We start from the raw sequence: 27,450 nt of genomic DNA, 5'->3' as shown, positions 1-27,450 counted from the left end.
TTACTGCCTGCAAATCATTCATGCCACTCTTTCTATTTGTTAAACCAGCCTATGAGATCAGTCATGAGGCTTAGAATTGTCTAAAAATATTTAGGTATTCCCCCCTGTGTTTCCCCAGCACTCTGTGTCTTGTGCAGATCATCATGAATTTGTATCCACCTGAGACAAACTTCAGAGACCCTGGCCCAGACTGGGTGAATCTGCATGTGCCTACCACCCCACCCCACTTTCATAGCAGGCAGATGCTAAATGTTGATTGCATTCTTATTGCCTGATACTGCCCACCAGGGTATCATACTTTTCCTGATTAAGATGGATGCTTAAGTAGCATCAACCAATCATTTCGTTTTCTATTCTACCTGCTATCTTTTTAGACCAAGATCATTTCCCAAGATAAAATCATCTCATGGGATAATGTGATGATTAACAGAATATTCATGGAACATTTAGCACAGTGCCTTACATACAACAAACACCTCCTAAATGGCATCTGTTGTCATTATAGTTGTTAACCTTTGGAATTGGCATTTTAAATACTTAGTCTGAACTTTTCCAGTCTGTGGCCACTGATGAGTTTTCCAAATTAAAACTGGCAAATTGAGTGTAGCACTTTAACAGCATCATCTTTTAGGATTTGAAATAGCTCAACTGGAATTCCATCACCCTCACTCAGCAGTGGCCACAGTACTGGACAAGGTCAGTTTTAATTTCAATCCCAAAGAAAGGCAATGCCAAAGAATGTTCAAACTACTGCACAATTGCACTCATCTCACATGCTAGCAAAGTAATGCTCAAAATTCTCCACGCCAGGTTTCAACAGTATGTGAACCATAAACTTCCATATGTTCAAGCTGGATTTAGAAAAGGCAGAGGAAGCAGAGATCAAATTGCCAACATCTGTTGGATCATTGAAAAAAGCAAGAGAGTTCCAGAAAAACATCTACTTCTGCTTTATTGATTACACCAAAGCCTTTAACTGTGTGGATCACAACAAACTGGAAAATTCTGAAAGTGATGGGAATACCAGACCACCTGACCTGCCTCCTGAGAAACCTGTATGCAGGTCAGGAAGCAACAGTTAGGACTGGACATGGAACAACAGACTGGTTCCAAATAGGAAAAGAAGTACGTCAAGGCTGTATATTGTCACCCTGCTTATTTAACTTATATGCAGAGTACATCATGTGAAACACTGGTCTGGATGAAGCACAAGCTGGAATCAAGATTGCCGGGAGAAATATCAATAACCTCAGATATGCAGATGACACCACCCTTAGGGCAAAAAGTGATGAAGAACTAAAGAGCTTCTTGATGACAGTGAAAAAGAAGAGTGAAAAAGTTGGCTTAAAACTCAACATTCAGAAAACTAAGATCATGGCATCCATTCCCATCACTTCATGGTAGGTGGATGGGGAAACAATGAAAACAGTGACAGACTTTATTTTTTGGGGCTCCAAAATCACTGCAGATGGTGACTGCAACCATGAAATTAAAAGATGCTTGCTCCTTGGAAGAAAAGTTATGACCAACCTAGACAGCATATTAAAAAGCAGAGACATTACTTTGCTGACCAAGGTCCATCTAGTCAATGCTATTGTTTTTCCAGTAGTCATGTATGGGTGTGAGAGTTGGACTCTAAAGAAAGCTGAGCTTGGAGAATACTCTTGAGGGTCCTTTGGACTGCAAGGAGACCAAACCAGTCAATCCTAAAGGAAATCAGTCCTGAATATGCATTGAAAGAACTGATGCTAAAGCTCCAATACTTTGGCCACCTGATACAAAGAACTGATTCATTGGAAAAGACCCTGATGCTGGGAAAGATTGAAGGCAGGAGGAGAAGGGGATGATAGGGGATGAGATAGTTGGATGGCTTCACCGACTCAATGAACATGAGTTTGACCAAGCTCCAAGCGGTGGTGATGCACAGGGACACCTGGCATGCTGTAGTCCATGGGGTCACAAAGAGGCAGACATGACTGAGCGACTGAACTGAACTGAATTGAATACTTAGTCAAATGATAGAAAGATGGCTGTATGTTGGGGGTTTAAATGTGTCCTAATGGCTCATGACATGGGCTTCCCAGCTCCGTGACTTAGTCTCCATCAAGTTGCTTCTCCTCACCCTGTGCCTCACTCCTCCATTTCTAAAAAATTAGATAATTTTTTAGGATGGGATGGGGAGGGAGGTGGGTGGGGGGTCCAGGAAGGGGAACACATGTAAACCCATGGCTGATTCATGTCAATGTATGGCAAAAACTATTACAATATTGTAAAGTAATTAGCCCCCAACTAAAATAAATAAATTTATTAAAAAAAATAAAATAAAATAAATTTATAAAAAAAAATTAGATAATACTGTTCCTAGATATTTTATACTGAATTTGTAATTAACCACTTCTTTATCCCTGCATGCATAGCTAAGGCGTCTGGATTCCTCATCTGTGATACCTGCTCACTCATCTCTCTAGTAACACCTGCTGACTCCTGATAATTTGGGATTCAACTCCTAACCTCTGAACCTGAAATATTCTCATCTGTTAAAACTAGTCATGCCTGCATCAAAGGGCTACTGAGTGCATCACAAGAGCTGATACCTAGAAAGTTCTTATCAAAGTGTTGGTGCATGCAACAAATATCATGAGGGCCACCTATAATTTTATTTCTTTGGAAGGGAGAGCATTCCCTGCTGTTCCAACAAGTTTTTCAAGGAAAGGAGTTTAATCCTAACAGAGCAAATCATTAAAGTGTATCTTTGAAGAGTATACTTGACATGAAGGCCTCTGTATTTTTGCTATTTCAGACATTTCTACTTGTGATTGGTGTGGTGGGCGTGATGGTGGCTGCAATTCCTTGGACTGCTATTCCTGTGATTCCCCTTGGCATCCTTTTCTTTGTTCTTCGGCGATATTTCTTAGAGACGTCACGAGATATGAAACGCCTGGAATGTACAAGTGAGTACCTGGGCTCTCAGTTTGGGGTGACAGTGCATGCTGGCTTCCACAATTAACCAGACCCCTGAAATTCTCCAGACTCTGTCTTGTGAAATTTCTCCCTGTGCTAACATTAGGTGATTGAATGTTATGGCCCCTTTGAATCAGTGTGGTCCTTAGAGCAAATGGAGGTGTTGGTGGGTCAGCTGCAGTTTGCATTTTAGCACAAAGAGGATGGATGTGAGCACCACAAGGACACAGACCATTTCTGTCTTGTTCATGACATACTTCCTAACACAGAGTGTCCATTCTATTAATACTTTTCTTAAAAGTATTTCATCATCTTGGAACTAATATAGAAGGAAAATAGAAAATTTTTCTTCTCTTGAAGTTACCAGACATGACAAGGAAAGGAAAAGATTAGGTAATGGAAAGGAGACCTCAGGAAATACATGTCAGAAGTGATATATTTGAAAAATACATTGTTTAACACATTCAAGTAAGTTGTAATTGTCAAATGTATTGAAAATATGTGTTTTAGTCGTCAGTCATGTCGACTCTTTGCAACCCCATGGACGGTAGCCCACCAGGCTCCTCTGTCCATGGATTTCCCAGGCAAGAATACTGGAGTGGGTAGCCATTCCCTTCTCCAGAGGATCTTCCTGACCCAGGTGTTGAACCCATGTCTTCTGCATTGCTGGTGGATTCTTTAATATCTGAGCCACCAGGGAAGCCCTGTTGAAAAGATAAGCCCTGTTATTTTCAGGTTTGTTCTTTATCATTGTCAGTATTTGGGGTGATGCCACACTGTTTGTGTACCCCTTTCTCAAAACTATTTGTATAAATGATGCTGAAAATAATCCCCTATGAGGACACAGGATGGGGATATGTTTAGTATGCATTTAGTCTATTACTCCATACACCTTCCTAGTTTTAGAATAATGGGGAACAGGGACTTCTCTGGAGGTCCTGTGGTTAAGACTCTGTGCTTCCACTGTGGGGGCCACCACTTCAGTCCCTGGTTGCAGAACTAGATCCTGCAAGGTGCAGCCAAAAAACTAATCGGAAACACATTTTATGATTGATTATTCTATTCTACAGGTAATCACAGATTATGAAAGAATCAAATTTATGTCATTCTTAATGCATACATTTCATCAATATTAAAAAATAATAAGGAAAATAGATTGTTACATGTTTTTTAAGTTATAAAAACAATAACCAAAAAGTAAGGGAATATGTTTGTAGCAGAGACCTCAAACATGAATAATTATTGCAAATTAATACCAACTTTACTTTCTAGAAACCAAGCCAAGAACAGAAGCATATTGAATCCCATGGTTTTCTGTACCTACTAAATGGAAAAAAGTCTCAGTTCATCCAGTCAAAGGAGGTTTTTTTTTTTTTTTGGTTGCATTTGTGTGTTTTGTTTTTAATAGTAAACACTTCAGGTACTTATCTTTATTTGTGAAAAGGATAGTGATCATCAGTTTCATAAAATCTGTAAAAGAAATTTGCATTCATCAAGAGAAGCAGGTGACCTCCCATGAGGTCTGGTCTTGTGAGGTGTTTGGATGGATGGGGAGCGGTAGAGTCCAGGTGTGTGTGACATTCAGCTGATGACTTGGTAGGATGGTAGGATCTGGGGGAGGCAGAAGATGAAGTGATGAGCTCCATCCAATCTTCTGTGTAGTCAAGGTTTCAGATGTTTTATAGTTTGAGGCCACCCATGAAAGGGAGTCATTCAACAGTTTTGTTGCAAAGCAGGTCTTTGGTACATTCAAAGAGGGTTTGTTCCAGAAAGAATGTTTGACAGAGATTTTTGCCTGGGGCAAGGGCCATTTCCCATTCATATGAAAGTGGAGAGAAGGGTTTCTGCTGAGCCTTTTGTCAAGAAGCAGTACAGGATTTTCTCAATATTTGACCTGAAGAGTCTGAGGACTTTGGAACCATCACTGTGGAATATTTGGACTTTTTGCACCTAGTAGGCTGCAGTAAGTTAGACAAGGAATTTAATCCAGGTACTCCTCCTGCACACCCCAGATAACCATGTGTGGCGGCCAGTTGACTAGAACTGTTAATGTTCTCTCTCTAGCTAGTGGTGGTGGTGTTCAGTCCCTCAGTCAAGTCCAACTCTTTGAGACCTCATGAACTGCAGCACACCAGGCTTCTCTGTCCTTCACTACCTCCCAGAGTTTGCTCAAACCCATGTCTGCTGAGTCGATGATGCCATACAACTATCTCATCCTCTGTCATCCACTTCTCCTCCTGCCTTCAACCTTTCCCGTCATCAGGATCTTTTCCAATGAGTCGGCTCTTCACATCAGGTAGTCAAAGTACTGGAGCTTAAGCTTGAGTATCAGTTCTTCCAATGACTATTTAGTGTTGATTTCCTTTAGGATAGACTGGATTGATCTCCTTGCAGTCCAAGGGACTCTCAAGAGTATTGTCCAACACCACAGTTCAAAAGTATCAGTTCTCTCGTGTTAAGCCTTCTTTATGGTCCAACTCCCACATCCATACATGACTACTAGAAAAACCATCAATTCAGTTCAGTCACTCAGTCCCGTTTGACTCTTTGTGACTCCATGGACTGCGCATGCCAGGCCTCCCTGTCTATCACCAATTCCCGGAGTTTACTCAAACTCATGTCCACTGAGTTGGTGATGCCATCCAACCATCTCATCCTCTGTTGTCCTCTTCTCCTCCCACCTTCAATCTTTCCCAGCATTAGGGTTGTTTCCAATGAGTCAGTTCTTTGCATCAGATGGCCAGATAACTGGAGTTTCACCTTCAGCATCAGTCCTTCCAATGAATATTCAGGGCTGATTTCCTTTAGGATGGACTGGTTGGATCTCCTTGCAGTCCGAGGGACTCTCAAGAGTCTCCTCCAACACTACAATTCAAAAGCATTAATTCTTTGGCATTTATGGTCCAACACTCACATCCATACATGACTACTGGGAAAACCATAGCTTTGACTAGATGGACTTTTGTTGGCAAAGTGATGTCTCTGCTTTTAAATATGCTGTCTAGTTTGGTTATAGCTTTTCTTCCAAAGAGTAAGTGTCTTAATTTCATGGCTGCAGTCACCATCTGCAGTGATTTTGGAGCCCAAGAAAATAAAGTCTGCCACTGTTTCCATTGTTTCCCTATCTATTTTCCATGAAGTGATGGGACTGGATGCCATGATCTTGTTTTCTGGATGTTAGTTTTAAGCCAACTTTTTCACTCTCCCCTTTCACTTTCATCAAGAAGCTCTTTAGTTCTTCGCTTTCTGCCATAAGGGTGGTGTCATCTGCATATCTGAGGTTATTGATATCTCTCCCGGCAACCTTGATTCCAGCTTGTGCTTCATCCAGACCAGTGTTTCACATGATGTACTCTGCATATAAGTTAAATAAGCAAGGTGACAATATACAGCCTTGACGTACTTCTTTTCCTATTTGGAACCAGTCTGTTGTTCCATGTCCAGTCCTAACTGTTGCTTCCTGACCTGCATACAGGTTTCTCAGGAGGCAGGTCAGATGGTCTGGTATTCTCATCACTTTCAGAATTTTCCACAGTTTGTTGTGATCCACACAGTCAAAGGCTTTGGCATAGTCAATAAAGCAGAAGTAGATGTTTTTCTGGAACTCTCTTGCTGTTTCGATGATCCAACAGATGTTGGCAATTTGATCTCTGGTTCCTCTTCCTTTTCTAAATCCAGCTTGAGCATCTGGAATTTTATGGTTCATGTCCTGTTGAAGCCTGGCTTGGAGAATTTTGAGCATTACTTTACTAGCGTGTGAGATGAGTGCAATTTTCTGGTAGCATTCTTGGGCATTGCCTTTCTTTGGGACTGGAATAAAAAGTGACATTTTGCAGTCCTGTGGCCACTGCTGAGTTTTCCAAATTTGCTGGAATATTGAGTGCAGTACTTACACAGCATCATCTTTTAGGATTTGAAATAGGTCAGCTGGAATTCCATCACCTCCACTAGCTTTATTGGTCATGATGCTTCCTAAGGCACACTTGACTTCACATTCCAGGGTGTCTGGCTCTAGATGAGTGATCACACCATCTTGGTTATCTGGGTCATGAAGATCCTTTTTGTATAGTTCTTCTGTGTTTTCTTGCCACTTCTTCTTGGTATCTTCTGCTTCTGTTAGGTCCATACCATTTCTGTCCTTTATTATGCCCATCTTTGCATGAAATATTCCCATGGTATCTCTAATTTTCTTGAAGAGATCTCTAGTCTTTTCCAGTCTATTGTTTTCCTCTATTTCTTTGCACTGATCCCTTAGGAAGGCCCTCTTATCTCTCCTTGCTATTCTTTGGTACTCTGCATTCAAATGGATATATGTTTCCTTTTCTCCTTTACCTTTTGTTTCTGTTCCTTTCATAGCTGTTTGAAAGACCTCCTCAGACAACCATTTTGCTTTTTTGCGCTTCTTTTTCTTGGGGATGGTCTTGATCCCTGTCTCATGTACAATGTCATGAACCTCTGTCCATAGTTCTTCATGCACTCTGTCTATCTGACCTAATCCCTTGAATCTATTTCTCACTTCCACTGTATAATCGTAAGGGATTTGATTTAGGTTATACCTGAATAGTCTAGTGGTTTTCCCTACTTTCTTCAATTTAAGTGTGATTTTTGCAATAAGGGGACTTCCCTGGTGGCTCAGACGGTAAAGCGTCTTGCTTACAATGCGGGAGACCTGGGTTCAATCTCTGGGTCAGGAAGATACTCTGGATAAGGAAGTGGCAACCCACTCCAGTACTCTTGCCTGGAAAATCCCATGGACGGAGGAGCCTAGTAGGCTACAGTCCATGGGGTTGCAAAGAGTCAGACACAACTGAGCAACTTCACTTAGACTTTCTTTCACTTTTGTAATAAGGAGTTCTTGATCTGAGCCACAGTCAGCTCCCACTCTTGTTTTTGCTCACTGTATAGAGCTTCTGCCTCTTTGGCTGCCAAGAATATAATCAATCTTATTTTGGTATTGACCATCTGGTGATGTCCATGTGTAGTCTTCTCTCGTGTTGTTGGAAGAGGATGTTTGCTATGACCAGTGCATTCTCTTGGCAAAACTCTGTTAGCCTTTGCCCTGCTTTATTTTGTACTCCAAGGTCAAACTTACCTGTTACTCCAGGTATCTCTTGACTTCCTCCTTTTGCATTCCAGTCCCCTACGATGTAAATGACGTTTTGTGTGTGTGTGTGTGTTAATTCTAGAATGTCTTGTAGGTTTTCATAGAGCCATTCAACTTCAGCTTTTTTGGCATTAGTGGTTGGGGCCTAGGTTTGAATTATCGTGATATTGAATGCTTTGCTTTGGAAATGAACGTAGATCATTCTTTCATTTTTGAGATTGCATCCAAGTACTGCATTTTGGACTTTTGTTGACTATGAGTGCTGCTCCATTTCTTCTAACAGATTCTTTCCCACAGTAGTAGATATAATGATGATCTGAATTAAATTCTCCCATTCCCATCCATTTTAGTTCATTGATTCCTAAAATGCTAATATTCACTCTTGCCATCACCTGTTTGACCCCTTCCAATTTACCTTGATTAATTGACCCAACATTCCAGGTTCCTATGCAGTATTGTTCTTTACATCATTGGACTTTTTTTCACCAGCAGACACATCTACAACTAGGCATTGTCTCCTTTTGCTCAGCCTCTTCATTCCTTCTGTAGATATTTCTCTGCTCTTCTCCAATAGCATATTGGTCACCTACTGACCTGGGGAGGTAGGTCTGTGCTGTAAATAATAACACTGCTGCTTCCTCTAAATAGCAACTGATAGTGTATCTTAGGGCTTCCCAGGTGTCTCATTGATAAAGAATCCACCTGCCAATGTAGGAGACACAGGAGACACAGGTTCAATCCCTGGGTTGGGAAGATCCCCTGGAGGAGGACATGGCAATCCACTCCAGTATTCTTGCTTGGGTAATCCGAGGGACAGAGGAGTGTGGCAGACTACAGTCCATGGGGTCTCAAAGAGTCAGACATGATTGAGCAACTGAGAAAGCGAGAGTGTATCTTAAAGGTCACTGTTGTAGCCACCAACAAAAGGAAGGACACCTGACTGCTGTGCCCAGAAAGCATAAGCCTGCTTCATCTGAAGCAGGCTTCAGATGTGCTCCAAGGACTACTGATGTCCTGACATTTATCTTCATGTCGTATGTCCTAACTGCCCCTGGAAGCTTATGCTGACATTTTTATCTGATGACATATTGGCATCTGATTATTATGGAACTTTGAGGGCACAGTTTTGGAAAAGTGAGCATAGCGATGGTCAACCATGGACAAGTACATAAAACCAGGATGGCATTTGCTTGTCTTTCTCTAATCAACTTTTTGCATTTGGCAATGCCTCAATGATGAAGCCATATCCAAATTCTATCTGAAAGGTGCTGGGATCAACTAGCAGTGTCTGCCATGGCCATTGTTAGGGGAGAGTTAGCACATGTGTCAGGTGTATTAGGACCATGGATCCTAATACATGGATCGTAATACCATGGATCATCAAGTCTGCTGTTTTAAGGGGTTCTTATGCCAGATTCCCAGGGACTTTGTTCAACATAAGGTAATTAATGAGGCTTCCCAGGTGGTGCTAGCGGTAAATGCAGGAGATGTCAGAGATGCAGGTTTGATCCCTGGGTTGGAAAGATCTAGGTATTCTTCCCTGGAGAATTCCATGGACAGAGGAGCCTGGTGGGCTACAGTCCATGGAATTGCAAAGAGTTGGACATGACAGAAGCAACTGAGCGCAAGGTGATTAATAAGATATGCAATAATGGCTAAGGCTGTTGGATGTTAGCTGAGTAGGATTTGGTGGTTTTCTGAACACAAATGAAAAAGTCTGGAGAAAAATGCACATCATCACACACAGGCATCCTTAACTCTGATTATTCTCCCTCTGAGACACTGCAGCTGTGTTTAAAAGCACAACCTTGGGAATAAGATAGTGTGGGTCTCATGCCCAGGTCTATCACTTAGGTGGGTTAGTATAGTTAATACTGGGCAGTCAGTGCTCTTAATCCCTTAGTCTCTGGGGATCTCATGAGGATTTCTTGAGTTGATTCTTGTAAAGTGCCTGCTGGCCATTACCAAAAGCATTAGAACCTTGAACAAGAGGCAATTAAGAACTTACTCACAACTAGCAGGTCTCACATAGCTTGAATAATAACCTGCAGCATGGCTATCAGCCCAGGAGGGTCCCCTTGCCAAGGAAGATCTGCACCCCACACTTGTGGCGTGTATCCCCAAGTGTCCTCAGGGTTATGGGAAACACAGCTGTCAGTCCTGTGAACTGTAGGTTTACATGTCTGTGACTGTGGACTGACACCATCGCTGTGACATAGTCTGCTTCAGGACAGCAAGCTCAGTGCTTGTGGCAAAAAGATGCTACTTTGGGCAACATAGCAACAAAGCCTTGACATCCCCTCTCCCCCTGTACTAATTAACTTTTAGGCAGACCTTCCAGTTCACTCATCCTGGCATTCTGCTCAGCCCTAAGTGGGGTTTGAAAGAAACAGGATAGATTTTCATGGGTCCAGATTCCCCTAGCATATAATTCTTGGGCATGAGGTGAGGTAGGTGATGGGGTGTTTGTGTTCCCTGGTGTTCAAGGCTGAGATGATACCTGGTTTCTAAAGTTGACCCCACCCTCCATCCCTGCTGGAGAGAATCAGCTGCACTTTGAAGCAGGTGAGGGAGGCCAAGCTGAAGAGTTCATTCCAGGATCTCCCTGGAGGAACAGCCACATCTACTTCCTGCTCAAAAGCCTTGTCTGTGATGAACAGTGTTGATGTCACTCTCTGTGGAGTGGAAATGAGAGCCTGGTTCTAGTGAGTTTTCTCTGCTCTCTGGAGCTGGGTTTTCAGATCCTCCTGGCAGGGTGATGGGCCCCAGAATTCACCTGTATCATCCCGTGAGCACCCGGTGTCCAGACTGGCTGAGTTCTGAGGGTGGCTGGGACATCTGGTAGGGATGCAGAAAAGACCTGAACAGAGCTCCCAGCATTTCTTATTTGGAGCTTGAGCTCAATCTGAGTTTATGTTGCTCTTACAACACAAAGTTATAGGCAGCTAAAAAGTTACTCAGTAGAGTGAAGAGACAGAGCAGTGTGGATTGAGAACACAGGTACACAACTGAATGATCAAAAGCATCACAGAATCACTTTCAACTCTGTGAACTGAATGATCAAAAGCATCACTGAATCACTTTCAACTCTGTGCCTAAATGAAGTAAAAAGGGGAAAGGTTAGAACATGTCACTGTTCAGAGAAGAGTTTTTCCTTAAAGCAATATTACAGCTGAGGGTCCCTAACAGTTAAGGTTCCTCGTCAGATGTTCCAGGCAGAAAAGAGTCCCACTCAGGGTTGAGTGGATGGTCACCTGGCCCCTAGCCCAGGCTGTCCTCCCCTATCCCAGGGCTTTCCACCCTCTCTGAGCCCCAGTGACTTACAAGAGGAAGCCTGTTCCTTCCTCCTTTAAAAAAAAAAAATTTATTTATTTATTTTAGTTGGAGGCTAATTACTTTACAATATTGTAGTGTTTTTTTTTTGCCATACATTGACATGAATTAGCCAAAGGTGTACATGTGCTCCCAATGCTGAACCCACCTCCCACCTCCCTCCCCATCCCATCCCTCAGGGTCATCCCAGAGAATGAACTCTTCAGCTTGGCCTCCCTCACCTGCTTCAAATTGCAGCTGATTCTCTCCAGCAGGGATGGAGGGTGGGGTCAACTTTAGAAACCAGGTATCATCTCAGCCTTGAACACCAGGGAACACAAACACCCCATCACCCCAGTACACTGGACCTGAGCACCCTGTCTCATGCATTGAACCTGGACCAGCAATCTATTTCACATATGGTAATATATATGTTTCAATGCTACTCTCTCAAATCAACCCACCCTCGTCTTTTCCCAAAGAGTCCAAAAGTCTGTTCTTTACATCTGTGTCTCTTTTGCTGTCTCACATACAGGGTAATCGTTACTATTTTTCTAAATTCCATATATATGCGTTAATATACTGTATTGATGTTTTTCTTTCTGACTTACTCTACTCTGTATAACAGGCTCCAGTTTCATGGACCTCATTAGAACTGATTCAAATGCATTCTTTTTAATAGCTGAGTAATATTCCATTATGTATATGTACCACAGCTTTCTTATCCATTCATCCGCCCATGGACATATAGGTTGCTTCCATGTGCTAGCTATTATAAACATTGCTGCGATGAATACTGGGGTACATGTGTCTCTTTCAATTCTGGTTTCCTTGGTATATATGCCCAGTAGTGGGATTGCTGAGTCGTATGGCACTTCTATTTGAAGTTTTTTAAGGAATCTCCACACTATTCTCCATAGTGGCTGTACTAGTTTGCACTCCCACCAACAGTGTAAGAGGGTTCCCTTTTCTCCGCACCCTCTCCAGCATTTATTGTTTGTAGACTTTTGGAGAGCAGCCATTCTGACTGGCAAGAAATGGTACCTCATTGTGGTTTTGATTTTAATTTTTCTCATAATGAGTGATGTTGAGCATCTTTTCATGTGTTTGTTAGCCATCTATATGTCTTCTTTGGAGAAATGTCTGTTTAGTTCTTTGGCCCATTTTTTGATTGGGTCGTTTATTTTTCTGGAATTGAGCTGCAAGAGTTGCTTGTATATTTTTGATATTAATTCTTTGTCAGTTGCTTCGTTTGTTATTATTTTCTCCCATTCTGAAGGCTGTCTTTTCACCTTGCTTATAGTTTGCTTTGTTGTGCAAAAGCTTTTAAGTTTAATTAGGTCCCATTTGTTTATTTTTGCTTTTATTTCCAATATCCTGGGAGGTGGGTCATAGAGGATCCTGCTGTGGTTTATGTCAGAGAGTATTTTGCCTATGTTTTTCTCTAGGAGTTTTAGTTTCTGGCCTTACATTTAGATCTTTCATCCATTTTGAGTTTACTTTTGTGTATGGTGTTAGAAAGTGTTCTAGTTAGATTCTATAACAAGTGGTTGACCAGTTTTCCCAGCACCACTTGTTAAAGAGATTGTCTTTTCTCTATTGTATATTCTTGCCTCCTTTGTCAAAGATAAGGTGTCCATAGGTGCATGGATTTATCTCTGGGCTTTCTATTTTGTTCCATTGATCTATATTTCTGTCTTTGGGCCAGTACCATACTGTCTTGATGACTGCAGCTTTGTAGTATAGTCTGAAGTCAGGCAGGTTGATTCTTCCAGTTCCATTCTTCTTTCTCAAGATTGCTTTGGCTAATCGAGGTTTTTTGTATTTCCATACAAATTGTGAAATTAATTGTTCTAGTTCTGTGAAAAATATCATTGGTACCTTGATAGGAATTGCATTGAATCTATAGATTGCTTTGGGTAGTATACTCATTTTCACTATATTGATTCTTCCAATCCATGAACATGGTATATTTCTCCATCTATTTGTGTCCTCTTTGATTTCTTTCATCAGTGTTTTATAGTTTTCTATATATAGGTCTTTTGTTTATTTAGGTAGATTTATTCCTAAGTATTTCATTCTTTTTGTTGCAATGGGGAATGGAATCATTTCCTTGATTTCTCTTTCTGTTTTCTCATTGTTAGTGTATAGGAATGCAAGGGATTTCTGTGTGTTAATTTTACATCCTGCAACTTTACTATATTCATTGATTAGCTCTAGTAATTTTCTGGTGGAGTCTTTAGGGTTTTCTATGTAGAGGATCATGTCATCTGCAAACAGTGAGAGTTTTACTTCTTCTTTACCAAACTGGATTTCTTTTATTTCTTTTCTTCTCTGATTGCTGTGGCCAGAACTTCCAAAACTATGTTGAATAGTAGTGGTGACAGTGGACATCCTTGTCTTGTTCCTGACTTTAGGGGAAATGGTTTCAATTTTTCACCATTGAGGATAACGTTTGCTGTGGGTTTGTCATACATAGCTTTTATTATGTTGAGGTATGTTCCTTCTATTCCTGCTTTCTGGAGGGTTTTTATCATAAATGAATATTGAATTTTGTCAAACGCTTTTTCTGCATCTATTGAGATAATCATATGGTTTTTATCTTTCAATTTGTTAATGTGGTGTATTACATTGATTGATTTGCAGATGTTGAAGAAACCTTGCATTCCTGGGATAAAGCCCACTTGGTCATGATGTATGATCTTTTTAATATGTTGTTGAATTCTGTTTGCTAGAATTTTATTAAAGATTTTTGCATCTATGTTCACCAGTGATATTGGCCTGTAGTTTTCTTTTTTCATGGTATCTTTGTCTAGTTTTGGTGACGGTGGCCTCATAGAATGAGTTTGGAAGTTTACCTTCCTCTGCAATTTTCTGGAAGAGTTTGAGTAGGATAGGTGTTAGTTCTTCTCTAAATTTTTGGTAGAATTCAGCTGTGAAGCTGTCTGGTCCTGGGCTTTTGTTTGTTGGAAAATTTCTGATTACAGTTTCCATTCCCATGCTTGTGATGGGTCTGTTAAGATTTTCTATTTCTTCCTGGTTCAGTTTTGGAAAGTTGTAGTTTTCTAAGAATTTGTCCATTTTTTCCAAGTTGTCCATTTTATTGGCATATAGTTGCTGATGGCAATATGTTATGGTCCTTTGTATTTCTGTGTTGTCTGTTGTGATTTCTCCATTTTCATTTCTAGTTTTGTTGATTTGATTCTTCTCTCTTTTTTTCTTGTTGAGTCTGGCTTAATGGTTTGTCTATTTTATTTATCTTCTCAAAGAACCATCTTTTTTGTTGATTTTTTCTATGTTCTCATTTGTTTCTTTTGCATTTATTTCTGCCCTAATTTGTAAGATTTCTTTCCTTTTACTAACCCTGGGGTTCTTCATTTCTTCCTTTTCTAGTTGCTTTAGGTGTAGAGTTACGTTATTTATTTGAATTTTCTCTTGTTTCTTGAGGTAAGCTTGTATTGCTATGAACCTTCCCCTTAGCACTACTTTTACTGAATTGCATAGGTTTTGGTTTGTGTTTTCATTTTCATTTATTTCTATGCATATTTTGATTTCTTTTTTTATTTCTTCTGTGATTTTTTGGTTATTCAGAACGTGTTGTTTAGCCTTCATATGTTTGTATTTTTAATAGTTTTTTCCTCTAGTTGACCTCTAATCTTACTGCATTGTGATCAGAAAAGATGCTTGAAATGATTTCAATTTTTTTTTAATTTACCAAGGCTAGATTTATGGCCCAAGATGTGATCTATCCTGGAGAAAGTTCCGTGTGCAATTGAGAAAAAGTTGAAATTCATTGTTTTGGGGTGAAATGTCCTATAAATATCAATTAGGTCTAACTGGCCCATTGTATCATTTAAAGTTTGTTTCCTTGCTAATTTTTTGTTTAGTTGATCTATCCATAGGTGTGAGTGGGTTATTAAAGTCTCTGACTATTATTGTGTTGCTGTTAATTTCCCTTTTCATCCTTGTTAGCATTTGCCTTACATATTGTGGTGCTCCTATGATGGGTGCATATATATTTATAATTGTTGTATCTTCTTCTTGGATTTATCCTTTGATCATTATGTCGTGTCCTTCTTTGTCTCCTTTTACAGCCTTTATTTCAAAGTCTATTTTATCTGATATGAGTACTGTTACTCCTGCTTTCTTTTGGTCTCCATTGGCATGAAATATCTTTTTCCAGCCCTTCACTTTCAGTCTGTATGTGTCCCTTGTTTTGAGGTGGGTCTCTTGTAGACAGCATATATAGGGATCTTGTTTTTGTATCCATTCAGCCAGTCTTTGTCTTTTGGTTGGGGCATTCAACCCATTTACACTTAAGGTAATTATTGATAAGTATGATCCCATTGCCATTTACTTTGTTGTTTTGGGTTTGAGTTTATAAACCTTTTCTGTGTTTCCTGTCTAGAGAAGATCCTTTAGCATTTGTTGAAGATCTGGTTTGGTGGTACTGAATTCTCTCAGCTTTTGCATGTCTGTAAAGCTTTTGATTTCTCCTTCATATCTGAATGAGATCCTTTCTGGGTAAGTAATCTGGGTTTTAGGTTTTTCTCTTTCATTACTTTCAGTATGTCCTGCCATTCCCTTCTGGCCTGAAGAGTTTCTATTGAAAGATTAGCTGTTATCCTTATAGGAATCCCCTTGTGTGTTATGTGTTGCTTTTCCCTTGCTGCTTTTAATATTTGTTCTTTGTGTTTGATCTTCATTAATTTGATTAATATGTGTCTTTGGGTGTTTCATCTTGGGTTTATCCTTTTGGGACTCTCTGGATTTCTTGGATTTTGTGGCTCTTTCCTTATCCATTTTAGGGAAGTTTTCAACTATTGTCTCCTCAAGTATTTTCTATGGCATTTCTTTTTGTCTTCTTCTTCTGGGACTCCTATGATTTAAATGTTGGGGCTTTTAACATTGTCCCAGAGGTCTCTGAGGTTGTTCTCATTTCTTTTAATTCTTTTATTCTTTTTTCCTCTTTGCTTCATTTATTTCCACCATTCTATCTTCCACTTCACTTATCCTGTCTTCTGCTTCAGTTATTCTACTGTTGGTTCCCTCCAGAGTGTTTTTGATCTCAGTTATTGCATTATTCATTATTGATTGACTCTTTTTTTTATTTCTTCTAAGTCCTTGTTAAACTTCTTGCATCTTCTCAGTCCTTGTCTCCAGACTATTTATTTGTAACTCTGTTTTGTTTTCAAGATTTTTGATCATCTTTATTATTATTATTCTGAATTCTTTTTCTCCTATCTCCTCCTCTTTTGTTTGGTTTGGTGGGCATTTATCATGTTCCTTTACCTGCTGAGTATTTCTCTGCCTTTTCATCTTGTTTAGATTGCTGTGTTGGGGTGCCCTTTCTGTATGCTGGATGTTTGTGTTTCCTCTTTGTTGTGGAGGTTCCTCCCTTGTGGGTGGGGTTGGATGAGTGGCGTGTCAAGGTTTCCTGGTTAGGGAAGTTTGCGTCGGTGTTCTGTGTGGAGCTGGATCTCTTCTCTCTAGAGTGCAATGAAGTGTCCAGTAGTGAGTTTTGAGGTGTCTATGGGTTTGGTGTGACTTTTGGCCATCTGTATTTTAATGCTCAGGGTTATGTTCTTGCATTGTTGGAGAATTAGCTTTGTATGTCTTGCTCTGAAACTTGTCGGCTCTTGGGTGGAGCTTGGTTTCAGTGTAGGTATGGAGGCTTTTGGATGAGCCCTTGTTGATTAATGTTCCCTGGAGTCAGGAGTTTTCTGGTGTTCTCAAGTTTTGGATTTAAGCCTCCTGCCTCTGGCTTTCAGTCTTATTCTTAGAGTAGCCTCAAGACTTTTCCATCCATACAGCACCAATGATAAAACATCTAGGTTAATGGTGAAAAGATTCTTCACAGTGAGGGACACCCAGAGAGTTTCACAGAGTTAAATGGAGAAGAGAAGAGGGAGGAGGGAGATAGAGGTGACCAGGAGCAGAAGAGGGGGAGTCAAAAGGAGAGAGACCAATCTAGCCAGTAATCAGTTCCCTAAGTGTTCGCCACAGCCTGGAACACCCAAGAGATTCACAGTAGACAGAGAAGAGAAGAGGGATGGTGAAGATAGAGGTGACCTCCTTTTGAAGAGAATGGGCTGCCTTTCTGGGTGCCTGGTGTTCTCCGTCAGCATTCAGAAGTTGTTTTGTGGGATTTGTTCAGCATTCAAATGATCTTTTGATGAATTTGTGGGGGAGAAAGTGGTCTCCCCATCCTATTCCTCTGCCATCTTAGGACTGCTCCTGCTCCTTCCTTCCTTATAGAACTGTGGACACCAAATGCAAGAGGAGGTTCTGTGTCTTTACCTGTTTTTACCTCAACCCCTCCAAACATGCAGTGCCCAGGTGCACGTCTGTACTGACTGAACTGTCACCAGACAGGCATTCAGATACTGGACTAAGGAGTGAGGACCTGAAAACAGTTTGGAGTTTCCCCCTGGATTCTTTCCCCCATCATTTTATAAAATCTCTGTAGCCTCCTGTAAGACACATTACTAATTTCCCATAAACAACTTACTTGTACTAACAGGTCTTCTCTAGGACACACACAGGTAACAAAGTGATGTCAGTATTTCCTGCTGATACAGCGCAAGTTATCACTCATCCTAGACAGAGGTCAGAGGCTCACTATGTGACCCTGACAACAGCAGGTTACATCCTCGTTCACAGTGGGGAATGAGAAATGTCAGGGTCCTCTCTGCCTGGCAGCCTGCAGCCCAGCTGTTCCCTGACAGGCAAGAGCCTGACCCTGGAGCTTGTGGTCAGTGTGCTCTTAGAGAAGATGGCAGAAAACGAATGGGCAGTCATGTGACATCAGACCCATAATCACATGAAGTCACTCAAAAGATGGACACTGAGGCCGCTGTCAGATTCTAAAAGGGTGATGTGAGTGTCATGTGCCACAGTGCCCTCCAAACACCAGGACAAGTGTCCAGCAGGCAGATATAAAAACATCCATCAGGCTCCTGGAGCAGAAGTCGAGACTATTCAAAGACTCCTCATCTGCTGGGTCCCGTGGGCACAAGGGCAGTGCAGTACCAGGTACTCCGTGACCCACACAGAGGCTTCTGGCGCAGGTGCAGGGAGAGTCCCAGGATGGGGGAGATGGCAGATTGTCCACTCCCCTTACTCGTCTCACCCTGTCCTGTGTCTGGCTCTGGTCCAGTGTGGAGATGTACTGACTCTATCCCAGCCCTTAGGTTACTCGTCTAAGGTGGAAACAATGCACAGGTAGCTCATCAAAATTCAGTGTGGTGAGGACTCTAATGAGGAATTAAAATTTAAAATGCTATTGGTTAAAAAATTAGTGAACAACAATTACCCATGGGAAAAATGAAGTATTGCCATTTGCAGCAACATGGATGGATCTAGAGAGTATTATTCTTAGTAAAGAAAGTCAGAGAAAGACATATATGATATCACTTATGCATGGAATCTAAAAATAATGCAAATGAATCTATACGCAAACTAGAAATAGACTCAGAGGCATAGAAAACAAACTTGTGGTTACCAAAGGGCATTGGGAGGGAGTGAAGAACAAATTAGAAGTATGGGATTAATAGACACACTACTATTAATATGTCAAATAGATAACAAGGATTAAGTGTAAAGCACAGAGAATTTTATTCAGTATCTTGTAATAACCTATATTGGAATATAATCAGAGAAAAGAACTGAATGACTATCCTACATACCTGAAACTAGCACATTACTGTAAATCAACTATACTTCAATATACTTTTAAAAAATTGTGAGAAATTTCCACCTGGAAAAATGCCAGAATTTGGAGGGAGGAATGTTTGAGAGGACCTTGATGAAAGAACCAGTAAAGAATTTCTTTATCTAAATCTAGCTGTGATTTAAATTTGATCAAAGATAGTTTCAAAGAGAATCTCTCATTCCCAGGTCATTAAAGTGAAGCTTGGTGTGAGCAGGAGTTTTGGGTCACATGGAGGATTCCCTTTGTCAAGACATGTGACCACAGAGCCCGGGAGACAGTGGTTTTCCTCGCATCCAGCCTCCCTGACTTTCTCTGTCGTGTGTCTGTCTCTGCTTCCCCAGCTAGGAGCCTGGTGTTTTCCCACTTAGCGTCTTCTCTCCGGGGACTCTGGACCATCCGGGCATACAAAGCTGAACAGAAGTTTCAGGAGCTGTTTGATGCACACCAGGATTTGCACTCAGGTCTGTAAGTTTCTGGAGATGATTTCTAAGGATGGGATGTGCTTCCTTCTGAGGCTGACTCCCTCTCGGGTGACCTGGCTGGCCAGCACCTCTCTCTGTGTCAGCCCATGTTGTCCTCTGCACACCTGCCTCCCCAACCCCTTCCTTTCAGCATCCCCTCTGTGCTCCCCTCTTCCCCTGTCACAGCCCTGCTTTTCTCCCTTGACTGGCCTGCATTGTCCTTCCATCACTGTGCCCTGTGGATGTCTGTCTCCTTAAGGCAGGAGTCAGTAAACTTTTCTTTTTTTCAAAGGTCCAGATTGGAAATATTGTAGGCTTTGTGTGCTGTCTCTGTTGTAACTACTCACCTTTGCCATTGTAGCACAAGGACAGGCAAAGATCATACATCAGTCAGTGGCTGTGTTCCAATAAATCTTTAGTTCAGAACCAGGTTTTGGCTGTTCTTGCCCCTCAGGGAGTGGTTTGCTGACTCTCTTCAGAGCAGACATGGAGGTAAGCAGAAGTATTGAGGAAAATAATTTCCTGATTTACTACCCACTTGATTATGCTTTGTGTCAGTGAAGTTTGTTTGTTTGTTTGTTTTCCATCTAGGTAGAAAATTCAGGATTTCCTCTAAGTCTATTAAGTCCTGGCCAAACTTTCCAATCATTAATGTATTTTGAAGATAACATGGCATTTTGAAAGCTACATACAGATCCTGTTAGCTGATGGTCATATGGACACTGGCTCCTAAGAGTAAGCACCTTAGGCCCTGTAGTGAGGGCAGAAAGTGCTGGAGCTCTGCTCTCTGCTGTCAGAGCTGGGAACAGTCGACTCTCTGAGAGGAGGATCTTCATGTTGAGGCCCAGCACTGCAGGGAATACACCAATGAGATGTTTTTCCATCTTCTTTCTTGTGATGGTATTTCTCTTGATAACCTGTGGGCTGAAGTTTTAGAAGCATGCTTCCTGGACTGATTTCTGTGTGTCCCATATGTTGTTTTGTGATGAACCTAGTTTTCTGGAATCTTCAGATTCCCTTGAATTTACAGGTGTGTAACTTTGCTGTCCTACCTTGTGTAAAATCTTCTGTAGCTCAATTGAGAAAATGCTCTTCCTCATGAGAAGCAGCTAACATGTTTTTCCTGTTTATGTATTACACTTATTATGGTTCACAAATGCAGAGGCTTGGTTCCTGCTTTTGACGACGTCCCGATGGCTCTCTGTGTATCTGGATGTCCTCTGTGCCATCTTTGTCACTGTTGTTGCCTTTGGGGCCCTGATTCTGGTAGAATGTAAGTATAAATGTGAATATCTGTGGTGTGTTTACATTTTATAGCTTTGTTTGTAGTTATTAAACTGTTGTCATCTTGTCTAATATATATTCTTTAGTTCTAATGAGTTGTATTCAAGTGTCTGCAGCATATGACGCCACAGTGCATCCATGTGACGTCATTTGTGTCTTGATGAGAACTTTTATCTTTTTTTTACTTATTTATTTACAGTAGGTCCTTGTTGAGATCATTTGAAAAATTGTTTTGATTGGCATATGGTTGATATACAGGGTGATATCTTCAGGTGTATAGCCAAGTGAATTTGTTATACATATATCCACCTTTTAAAAGATTCTTTTCCACACCCCATGAACATTGGGGTGCCTATATTTTTTTTAGTAATTTGCATTTTGATTAATGCTTCAAATGAACAGTCCTTTAGAAAAGAATTTCTGTTTTTCATTTCCGGAATCTTTAGGAGCAAAGACCAGGTATGAATGCGCCTGCTCCAGCAGACCTGTGGTGTCTTGGGCACCTGGTTTGGCTTGCTTAAGCCATTCTTTTATTTTTATTTTAAGTTTTATCTGGGTATAGTTCATTTACACTGTTGTCTTAGTTTCCGACGTACAGCAAAGTCAATCTGCTATACATATACATATATCCACACTTTTTTAGATTCTTTCCCCATATATATCATTACAGAGTTCTCTGTACTTTACAGTTCAGTTCAGTTCAGTTGCTCAGTCATGTCCGACTCTTTGCGACCCCATGAATCGCAGCATGCCAGGCCTCACTGTCCATCACCAACTCCCAGAGTTTACCCAAACCCATGTCCATCGAGTCGGTGATGCCATCCAACCATCTCATCCTCTGTCGTCCCCTTCTCCTCCTGCCCTCAATCTTTCCCAGCATCAGGGTCTTTTCCAATGAGTCAGCTCTTCACATCAGGTGGCCAAAGTATTGGAGTTTCAGCTTCAACGTCAGTCCTTCCAATGAACACCCAGGACTGATCTCCTTTAGGATGGACTGGTTGGATCTTCTTGCAGTCCAAGGAACTCTTAAGAGTCTTCTCCAATACCACAGTTCAAAAGCATCAATTCTTCGGTGCTCGGCTTTCTTCACCATCCAACTCTCACATCCATACATGACTACTGGAGAAACCATAGCCTTGACTAGATGGACCATTGTTGGCAAAGTAATGTCTCTGCTTTTAAATATTCTATCTAAGTTGGTCATAACTTTCCTTTCAAGGAGTAAGCGTCTTTTAATTTCATTGCTGCAAGCACCATTAGCAGTGATTTTGGAGCCCCCAAAAATAAAGTCTGCCACTGTTTCCACTGTTTCCCCTTCTATTTCCCATGAAGTGATGGGACCAGATGCCATGATCTTAGTTTTCTGAATGTTGAGCTTTAAGCCAACTTTTTCACTCTCCTCTTTCACTTTCATTAAGAGGCTCTTTAGTTCTTCTTCACTTTCTGCCATAACGGTGGTGTCATCTGCATATCTGAGGTTATTGGTATTTCTCCCGGCAATCTTGATTCCAGCTTGTACTTCTTCCAGCCCAGCATTTCTCATGAGGTACTCTGCATATAAGTTAAATAAGCAGGGTGACAATATACAACCTTGACATACTCCTTTACCTATTTGGAATCAGTCTGTTGTTTCATGTCCAGTTCTAACTGTTGCTTCCTGACCTGCATACAGGTTTCTCAAGAGACAGGTCAGATGGTCTGGTATTCCCATCTCTTTCAGAATTTTCCACCGTTTATTGTGATCCACACAGTCGAAGGCTTTGGTATATTCAAGAAAGCAGAAATAGATGTTTTTCTGGAACTCTCTTGCTTTTTTGATGATCCAGCAGATGTTGGCAATTTGATGTCTGGTTCCTCTGCCTTTTCTAAAACCAGCTTGAACATCTGGAAGTTCACGGTTCACGTATTGCTGAAGCCTGACTTGGAGAATTTTGAGCATTACTTTACTAGTATGTGAGATGAGTGCAATTGTGCAGTAGTTTGAGCATTCTTTGGCATTGCCTTTCTTTGGGATTGGAATGAAAACTGACCTTTTCCAGTCCTGTGGCTACTGCTAAGTTTTCCAGATTTGCTGGCATATTGAGTGCAGCACTTTCACAGCATCATAGTTTCTTATTAATTATCTATTTTAATATTTTATATATAGTAGTATGTATGTGTCAGTCCCAGGCTTCCAATTTATCCCTCCCCTCCCTTACCCCCTGGTAAACATAAGTTTATTTTCTACACCTGTTACTCTACTTCTGTTTTGTAGATAAGTTCATTTGTAGCCTTTTGTTATATTCCATATGTAAGCAATATCATATTCTATTTTTCTCTGACTTACTTCACACAGTATGAAAATCTCTAGGTCCTTCTGTGTTGCTGTGAATGGAATTATTTCACCCTTTTTTATGGCTGGGTAACATTCCATTGTATATGTGGTACCACATCTTCCTTGTACATTGCTCTGTTTACAGGCATTCAGGTTGCTTCCATGTCCTGGCATTGTAAATAGTGCTGCACTGATTAGGGTGCATGCATCCTTATGAATTATGGTTTTCTCTGGATATATGCCCTGGAGTGAGATTGCTGGATCATATGGCAGCTCTATTTTTAGTTTTTAAAGGAACCTCCATATTGTTCTCCATAGTGGCTGTACCAGTTTACATTCCCACTAACAGTATAGGAGGGTTCCCTTTTCTCCACATCCTCTTCAGTATTTATTGTTTGTAGACTTTTTGATGATGGTCATTCTGACAGGTGTGAGGTGAAACCTCACTGTAGATTTTTCCTTTTTTTTCCACTGTAGTTTTGATATGCATTTCTCTAATAATTAGAGATGTTGACCATCTTTTCTTATGGTTTCTGGCCATCTGTATGTCTTCTTTGGAGAATGTCTGTTTTAATCTTCTGCCCATTTTTGATTGGGCTGTTTATTTATTTATTTTTGATATCGAACTGCATGAACTGCTTGTATATTTTGAAGAGTAAGCCCTTGTCAGTCACTTCATTTGCAAATATTTCCCCCCATTCTGCAGGATATGTTTGGTGTTTTTTATGGTTTTTTTTTTTGTTGCCGTGCAAAAGTCTTTAAGCTTAATTGGGTCCCGTTTGTTTGTGTTTTATTTATTTTCATTACTCTAGGAGGTGGGTAAAAAAGCTTGCTGCATTTTATGTCAGAGTTCTCCCTATGTTTTCATTTAAGAGTTTTCTAGTGTCTGGTCTTACATTTATGTCTATAATCTATTTGAGTTTATTTTTGTTTATGGTCTTAGGGAGTGTTCTGATTTTATTCTTTTACATGTAGCTGTCCAGTTTTCCCAGCACCAATTATTAAAGAAACTGTCTTTTTTCCATTGTGTATTCTTGCTTACTTTGCCATAGGTGACCACAGGTGCATGGGTTTATCTCTGGACTTTCTGTCCTGTTCCATTGATCTGTATTTCTGATTTTGAAGCCAGTAGCATACTGTTTCAATTACTGTAGCTTTGTGGTATAGTCTGAAGACAGGGCACGTGATTCCTCCTAGCTTCATTTTTCTTTTGTTTTTCTCAAGATTACATTGGCTATTCATGGTATTTTGTGTTTCCATACAAAATGTAGATTTTTTTGTTCTAATTCTGTGAAAAATGCCATTGGTAATTTGATAGGGAAGGCAATGGCACCCCACTCCAGTACTCTTGCCTGGAAAATCCTATGGAATGGAAGAGCCTGGTAGGCTGCAGTCCATGGGGTCACAAAGAGTCGGAAACGACTGAGTGACTTCACTTTCACTTTTCACTTTCATGCATTGGAGAAGGAAATGGCAACCCACTCCAGTGTTCTTGCCTGGAGAATCCCAGGGACAGTGGAGCCTGGTGGGCTGCTCTCTATGGGGTCGCAGAGAGTCGGACACAACTGAAGCGACTTAGCAGCAGCAGCAGCAGCATTGAATCTGTAGATTGCTTTTGAGTAATTTGCTTGTTTGTTCATTTACAATAGGTCTTCACTGAGATCTTTTATCTTTCTTTGAATGGGTTGAGGTCTACATAACTGTAGCAAGATGACCTTCCAAACATCCCAGGTAGTATCCTATAGCTGGATGGAGAGAACCAGGTTTACTGTGAAGCTTTTTGTACAGATTAGGTTTTAGGTTTTAGCTTTAGGGCTACTTAGAATCCGTGGTTGTAGGGGTCTGAGAAAGATTCTCTATAGCAAAAACAGTATCCTCACTGCTGTGTGGGTCCCAGATGAACAGTTATTGGAATGTGTGGCATGAATTCACCATCCCTCACTATTCCATAGAAATAGCCCTGAATCACAGTCTTTAAAAATGAAAAAATGAGAGTAATATTTTAGATTTAAAAGCACTGGTTCTTAGAATCCATTGCCTTGTTTTTGTGATTTCAACTGCAGCACATTGGATGTATAAAGTGAAATTACATAATGATAATTGAAGCATAAGGACAAAAATCTGAACAATGACATCCTCAACTATACTATACTGCCAAGTGTATCTCAATCCAGGTGGGATTAAATGGTAAAGGACAAAAATGATAAGGACCTAAGAGAAGCAGAAGAAGTTAGGAAGAAGTGGCAAGAATACACAGAAAAATGTACCAGAAAAATCTTAATGACCTGGATAATCATGATAGTGTGGTCACTCATCCTGAGCCAGACGTCCTGGAGTGTGAAGTCAAGTGGACCTTAGGAAGCATCACTACCAACAAAGTTTGTGGAAGTAATGGAATTCCAGATTAGCTATTTCAAATCCTAAAAGATTATGCTGTTCATGTAATATGCCAGCAAATTTGCAAAACTCATCAGTGGCCATAGGCTGACAGGTCAGTTTTCATTCCAATCCCAAAGAAAGGCAATGCCAAAGAATGTTCAAACTATCATACAATTGCACTCATTTTGCATGCTAATAAGATTATACTCAAAATCCTTCAAACAAGATTTCAACAGTATGTGAATTGGGAACTTCCAACTGTACAAACAGGGTTTAGAAAAGGCAGAGGAACCAGAGCTCAAATTGCCAGCATTCATTGGATCATAGAGAAAGCAAGGGAATTTCAGAAAAAACATCTGCTTCATTGACTATGTTGAAAGGCTTTGAATCTGTGGATCACAATAACTTGTGGAAAATTCCGAAAGAGATAGGAATACCAGACCATCTTATCTGTCTCCTGAGAAACCTGTAAGCAGGTCAAGAAGAAACAGAACTGGACATAGAACAATGGACTAGTTCAAAACTGGGAAAGGAGTATGACAAAGCTATATGTTGTCACCATGTTTATTTAACTTATGTGCAGAATACATCATGCAAAATGCCAGGCTGGATGAAGCACAAGCTGGAATCAAGATTTCTGGGAGAAATATCAATAACCTCAGGTATGCAGATGATACCATTGGCAGATAGTGAAGAGAAACTGAAGAGCTTGATGAAAGTGAAAGAGCAGAGTGAAAAAGCTGGCTTAAAACTCAGCATTCAAAGATCTAAGATCATGGCATCCAGTCTCATCACTTCATGGCAAATAGATGGGGAAAAAATTGAAAGCAGTGACAGATTTTATTTTCTTGGGTTCCAAAAATCACTGCAAACTGTGACTGCAACCATGAATGAAAAGATGTTTGCTTCTTGGAAGGAAAGCTATGACATATCTATACAGAATATTAAAAAGCAGAGACATCACTTTGCCAACAAAGGTCCATATAGAGAAAGCTATGTTTTTCCCAGTAGTCATGTAAGAGTTGTCAACAGATGTAAAATTTGGGCCATTAAGAAGGCTGAGGGCCAAAGAATTGATGCTTTAAAGTTGTAGTGTTGGAGAAGACTCTTGAGAGTCCCTTGGACAACAAGGAGATCAAATCATGAAATCCTAGAGGAAATCAACCCTGAATATTCACTGGAAGTACTGAAGCTGAAGCTGAATCTCCAATACTTTTGCCACCTAATGCAAAGAGCTGACTATTAGAAAAGACCTTGATACTGGGAAAGATTGAAGGTAGGAGGAGAAGGAGGTGGCAGAGGATGAGATGGTTAGATAGCATCAGGAACTCAATGGACATGAATTTGAGCAAACTCTGGGAGATAACAAAGGACAGGGAAGCCTGTAGTGCTACAGTCCATGGTGTCACAGAGTCAGACATGACTTAGTGACTTAAGAACAACAACAACTTTGTTAGTTCTTTCAAAATTCATGTTTTTTAAAAAAATTTACTTATTTATTTGGCTGTGCTGGGTCTTAGCTGGGGCATGTGGGATCTTCAGTCTTAGTTGTAACAGGCAGGACTTCAGTTGCAGCATGTGAACTCTTAGTTGTGGCATGTGGAGTCTAGTTGCCTGACCAGGGATCAAACCCGAGCCCCCTGCATTGGGAGTTCAGAGTCTTATTTATTGGACCACCAGGGAAGTCCCTCATAGAGTTTTTTTTTTTGTTCTACTGTATTATTGTCACATACAATAGAAGTAATATTATGAGTGATACTATCATTACATGCAAATGATTTAAATATTATGAAGGAGTCTTCTCACTAGTATATAATAAAATAGATAACTAAAAAGGACCTATTGTATAGCACAGGGGATTCTATTTAATACTCTGTAATGACATATATGGGAAAATAATTTAAAAAGAGCAGATTACATG

General features: G+C 40.5%; 1 protein-coding gene across 1 annotated transcript in view; it reads left to right on the top strand.

The window, feature by feature from the left end:
* Positions 1-27,450, top strand: part of LOC145530192 (ATP-binding cassette sub-family C member 4-like) — a 165,098-nt gene that overhangs the window by 92,689 nt on the left and 44,959 nt on the right. Inside the window, exons 21-23 of the mRNA XM_081551115.1 lie at positions 2,801-2,951; positions 19,433-19,552; positions 20,715-20,825. Coding sequence (XP_081407241.1) covers positions 2,801-2,951; positions 19,433-19,552; positions 20,715-20,825 — 382 coding nt within the window. The remainder of the gene's footprint in view (positions 1-2,800; positions 2,952-19,432; positions 19,553-20,714; positions 20,826-27,450) is intronic.

Source organism: Giraffa tippelskirchi, chromosome 12 (genome assembly GCF_054371585.1).
Source record: "Giraffa tippelskirchi isolate mGirTip1 chromosome 12, T2T-mGirTip1v1.2.pri, whole genome shotgun sequence".
Lineage (NCBI taxonomy): Eukaryota > Metazoa > Chordata > Mammalia > Artiodactyla > Giraffidae > Giraffa > Giraffa tippelskirchi.
The sequence above is the reverse complement of the archived record's forward strand: the minus strand, read 5'-3'. Positions and strand labels throughout refer to the sequence as shown.